General features: G+C 33.8%; 1 protein-coding gene across 1 annotated transcript; it reads left to right on the forward strand.

The window, feature by feature from the left end:
• The first annotated feature begins 1213 nt into the window (after positions 1–1213).
• LOC107930517 (protein GRAVITROPIC IN THE LIGHT 1) lies at positions 1214–3440 on the forward strand. The gene has a single exon (XM_041075659.1). It carries the CDS (start codon positions 1463–1465, stop codon positions 2585–2587), a length of 1125 nt encoding a protein of 374 aa, XP_040931593.1. The 5' UTR covers positions 1214–1462; the 3' UTR covers positions 2588–3440.
• The last annotated feature ends 1270 nt before the right edge of the window (positions 3441–4710 follow it).

Consider the following 4710-nt stretch of genomic DNA (forward strand, 5'->3'; position numbering starts at 1 on the left):
ACAAGATTAATATTCATGCTCTCACACTTGGAGCCTGTTCATGTAACACATTACATATAAAGAGAGTTGTCCAAATAAAAGATAACTTTACTATTAATGATTTAAACTCTGAGTGAATTCTATAGGTGAATTCACCTTTAATCATCAAACTAAATAAGAAAGGTCAATATTATTTAAGATGAGATAAATATGTTATATATCCTGAATTTTTAATAAATTTGGAATTTAATTTATGTATTTTTCTTTTTATGAATTTATTTTTTTTATTGTTTAAATTTTAAATTTTAAGTTTAATTATTAATATTTTTAAATTTTTTATTAAATTTGTTGGTATGATATTTTAAAGTTGAAAAAAATTTAGTTAATAGTTATATAATCAAAAATTGACTTTGTAATAAATTTGATTTTAATAAAAAAATTTATAATATTAATAATTAAACTTACATTTTTAAATCTGAACAACAGACAGATTAAATTTTTTAAAATATAAAAAATTTAAATTTAAATATACTAAAATTATAAAAACTTAAAACATATTTTAACTTCTAAAATTTGATAATTAATATATAAATTAATACTAAATTATTATAATATATTTGAGAAGGTAAAGACGAGGAAAAAGTCGGACAGATCAAGAAACCAGAACGTTCTGTCACATAAAAGGATATACTCGGCTGTCATTGTAGCCTTGCCACATATTACCGTTACCCAAAAGTCCGCAAAATTAGGGGCTAACACAACATTAAGAACAAAAAAAAAAATTAATACATAATTAAAAAAATAACAAAAAGGAACCCTAGAATAAGCAACTAATTAATTTATTTCCATATGATTTAATTTTTTAAAAGATAATTTTCTTGTTTTATTTTAAAATTTAATTATTTTTTGTGAAAATTTTAATTAATTTTAAACATTTTAGAATGGATATTAAAAAAAACAATAAATACAGGAAAAGATGCACGTTCAAACACTAGAGGGTGAAACTTCAAATTTCATGAATTAATATCTTATTAATTGAATTAGATTTTCTAATTTTATTAATATTATTTGAATAAAATTAATTAATCAAATTAATTGAATTGAGGTACTAGTTTGTACTCTGTGACGTAGTTGGCAAGGCTCGGCCCTTAAAATAGAAAATTTTCAATTTTTTACTTTTATTTTTTTAAAAATTTTATTTAATTTAATTCAACAAAACAGTTTGGATTGAAGCGATGAAACTTGTGACTTGATGAATTGAAGTAGCGATAGGATTGTGAAAGTATAGAGCTTGGAGTTAATACATACCTTACTTTGAAGGCATCCAAAGAACAAAAATCCAAAAGCAAAGTAGCACTTGCCCCCTTTCCATCAACAAAACCAGAGGCAGAAATAGCCAAAGCAAAGGGAAAAAACCAAGTTAAAAAAAGAGACCTTTTCCTGTATTTTCTTCATTTTTTTCATTGCCATTTGTATTACAGAAATGAATGGCTATGAAGCTCCAATAACACCCATTAAACCCCCTCAAATCTCTGAAATGTTTCAAAAATTCGCTTTGGCTTTCAAGACCAAAACTTTCGAGTTCTTCGCCGATGAAGACAATCACAACAACGGCAGCCACCTTTCAGACTCCGATGGATTCTCCCTCCTCGACTCCGCTGAAGACTTCATCACCGACCAAAAAGTCGTCGTCATCAAGCCTGACCGACCGCCCAATTCTTCTTCTTCCTCGATGAATAACGGTTCCCACCGTGGAACCATCGACACCCAGATCGCTGAATGCTTGGTTTCTTCCGTTTTTGCTGCTGTTTCTTCCTTTGAAGCTTCCTACCTTCAGTTACAAACCTCGCAAGTGCCCTTCGTGGAGGAAAGCGTGAAAGCAGCTGATAGAGCTTTGGTTTCTCATCTCCAAAGATTGTCTGATTTGAAGCGTTTTTACATGGAATTGCGGAGGAATCCGAGTTCCCAAGTCGCATCGTCTCTCGGGTCTTGCTTGGAAGCTCAAGTGCAAGAAAATCAAAGCAAGTTGAGGAGTTTGGAAACGGTTTCGAACCGCTTGCAAGAAGAAATTGATGAAAAAGACAATGAAGTCTCGGTTTTGAGGAAGAAATTAGCTGAGATTCATTGGGGTAACACCAAGTTGTCCAAGAAATTATCTGGTAACCTCAATTCAGCTTGTGATGTTCTTTTAACTGTTAGGGTATTTCATTCCGTTTTGCATGATGCTTGCAGAGCAACTCATAAGTTCAGTAAGATTTTGATTGGTTTGATGATAAAAGCTGGGTGGGATCTTGATTTGGTTGCCAATTCGATTTATCCTGATATTGATTATGCTAAGAAAGGGCACACTAGATTTGCTTTTCTATCTTATATATGTTTGGGGATGTTTTGTGGTTTTCATTCTGAAGGTTTCAGTTTGATTGAAAATGAAGCTCTATGTAATGGGAATAAGGGTACTTGTTCACTAAAGCAGCTACTCGAACACGTATCGAGCAACCCCATGGAGTTAATAAGTAAGAACCAAAGCTGTGAATTCTCAAGATTTTGTGAGAAGAAGTATCAAGACCTAATTCATCCCACCATGGAGTCATCTATTTTCAGCAATTAGGACCGAAATGAAGCCGTGTTGAATTCATGGCGCTCGTTGAGCGTATTCTATGAGTCATTTGTTTGCATGGCTAGTTCCATATGGACACTTCACAAGCTGGCCTTTTCATTTGAACCCGTGGCGGAGATATATCAAGTTGAAAGGGGACTCGATTTTTCGATGGTATACATGGAAGATGTCACCAAGAGATATAACTTGCCCGGCAAAACCAAGGTGAAAGTGGGGTTCACAGTGGTTCCAGGGTTCAAAATTGGAAGGACTGTGATTCAGTCACAGGTCTATCTAGGTGGGCCAAAATGTGAAGACTAGTTGCTCAAATATTGCTCCATGTAGAGAACTAAGTTAATAATCAGTCTTTGGAGCAAAGGTTTTCGGTTCGAATCTTTGGGTGCAACCCTTGAAGGTCCAGGATTGTAGATAAACTGTTTTGTCATTATGACCCCAGATCAAAGTTTCCATTTTAGTGGCTTTCTTGATCCTCAAGAAAGTCTCTACTGCGTAAACACTTACTGTATACTAACTCTGCTGCTGGACTTTGCACTGAGCTCAAGGAAGTGACTGCGATACAACAGCTTCTCTATCTTCTGATCTTAAACACATCTCCAGGTTGTGAATTTCCTTCTTTTTTACAATTCGCGTGTGAGTCCATGTAGAAATGACTGTATGTTGACACTAGAAAATATACTACACAAAATGTGTATCTACATAATTGTTGCTTATACTGCTAGGAACTTTGTATTATTCCACTTCAAGTTGTGTCTTTGATTAAAGCAAACTTGCATTTGCTACTTTAATGTGGTCGAGTTCTTTAATGGCTTTACGTTGGCATGGATGACCCAACCTTCTTAGATCATATCTATTGGTTGGTTATAGAGATACTTCCATAGCTTTTTCTTGAATTAATTTGAACCTGGTGCCTAGTGATCCATGCATTTTATTTGCTTTTCTTTCAATGCATTTTGCTTGGACCGTGTACTTGAATCGCTAGTTATGTAAAAGAGATGTGCTTGAACTTCAATTCCGCGATAATTGATGTTGTTATGTAGTTCTAGTTTATTAGCTTGCTAAGATATTGAACATGCATAGTATAAATACAAGCATGATATCTACTCTGCATTTTCTGGTATTTTGTTGCATTTTCTTGTAATGATCGGTGTGGAACCGTGGGTTTCATATTGTGCACGTAATTCAGTTGCAATTCGCGTCTACACGAATGAACTCTTCATTGTTCTCACCTCGGTTAGCAGGTCATTTTTGGATCTTTTTGTCATTATCTCATTGTTGGATTCCTTTGGGCCTCTTGACCCATATTGCTCTGACTCGTTTTGTTTTAACATATCTTTAGACACGAGTATAAGAATATGATATTCATGTGAGAGACATCCGTGTTTGATATTCATGTTCGAGTCTGAAACTGAATAACATGTCCTGTCATGACGATGGGGATGATGATATTCCTGAGTGTCGGATACTTGTATGAGATGTGAATGTTTATCTCTTTTTTTTCTCTAATGTTTGAACATCATGTAAAAAAAGAACACATCATTCACGTGTCTTAGTTTATAAGCAGGGGCGAAGGGAGGGAGGGACAAGGAGGCCTGACATCTTAAAAATGGAAAATTGTTGCTTTAGATATTTTAAAATTCATAAAATCTTAATTTGGTCCTCTTTTTGAAAAGCATAATAATTATTCGCACGATACTCTTTTTTCTTTTTCACTATTCTTTAAATACACTGCGTCCCTTTGAAGTTAAGCCAAATCACTCACCACTCAGCTACTTAAAACTATTTCTATATTATATACAAACAAAACTATAAAAGCCATTCAAATTCAGTCATTTGGAGGCAAGAAAAACAAAATAATGTGTCGCCAAAAGGATCTGAGCTGGGCAATCCAAAATTTTAAGGACCGATTGTGGCCGCGGAGAAGAAAGGAAAGCCAAAATAGCCAGGCAAAAAGTTGTCCAAATATTTTTAAAACCTTAAAAAAAGATGATAATGGGTTTCAACATATTTGGACTTGTGGCCTCTTGCATTGGTAACAATGCCAATCGAGTTAAACCTCAATCAGTAAAAAAAGTTTTTAGTTAATGTTTGACATTGAGGTTATTATTTTTAATTAC

This window comes from Gossypium hirsutum, chromosome A08 (assembly GCF_007990345.1).
Source record: "Gossypium hirsutum isolate 1008001.06 chromosome A08, Gossypium_hirsutum_v2.1, whole genome shotgun sequence".
Taxonomy (NCBI): Eukaryota; Viridiplantae; Streptophyta; class Magnoliopsida; order Malvales; family Malvaceae; genus Gossypium; species Gossypium hirsutum.

Coding starts and splice junctions, on each gene's coding strand:
- LOC107930517 (XM_041075659.1), top strand. CDS start 1,463: ATGAATGGCTATGAAGCTCCAATAACACCCATTAAACCCCCTCAAATC.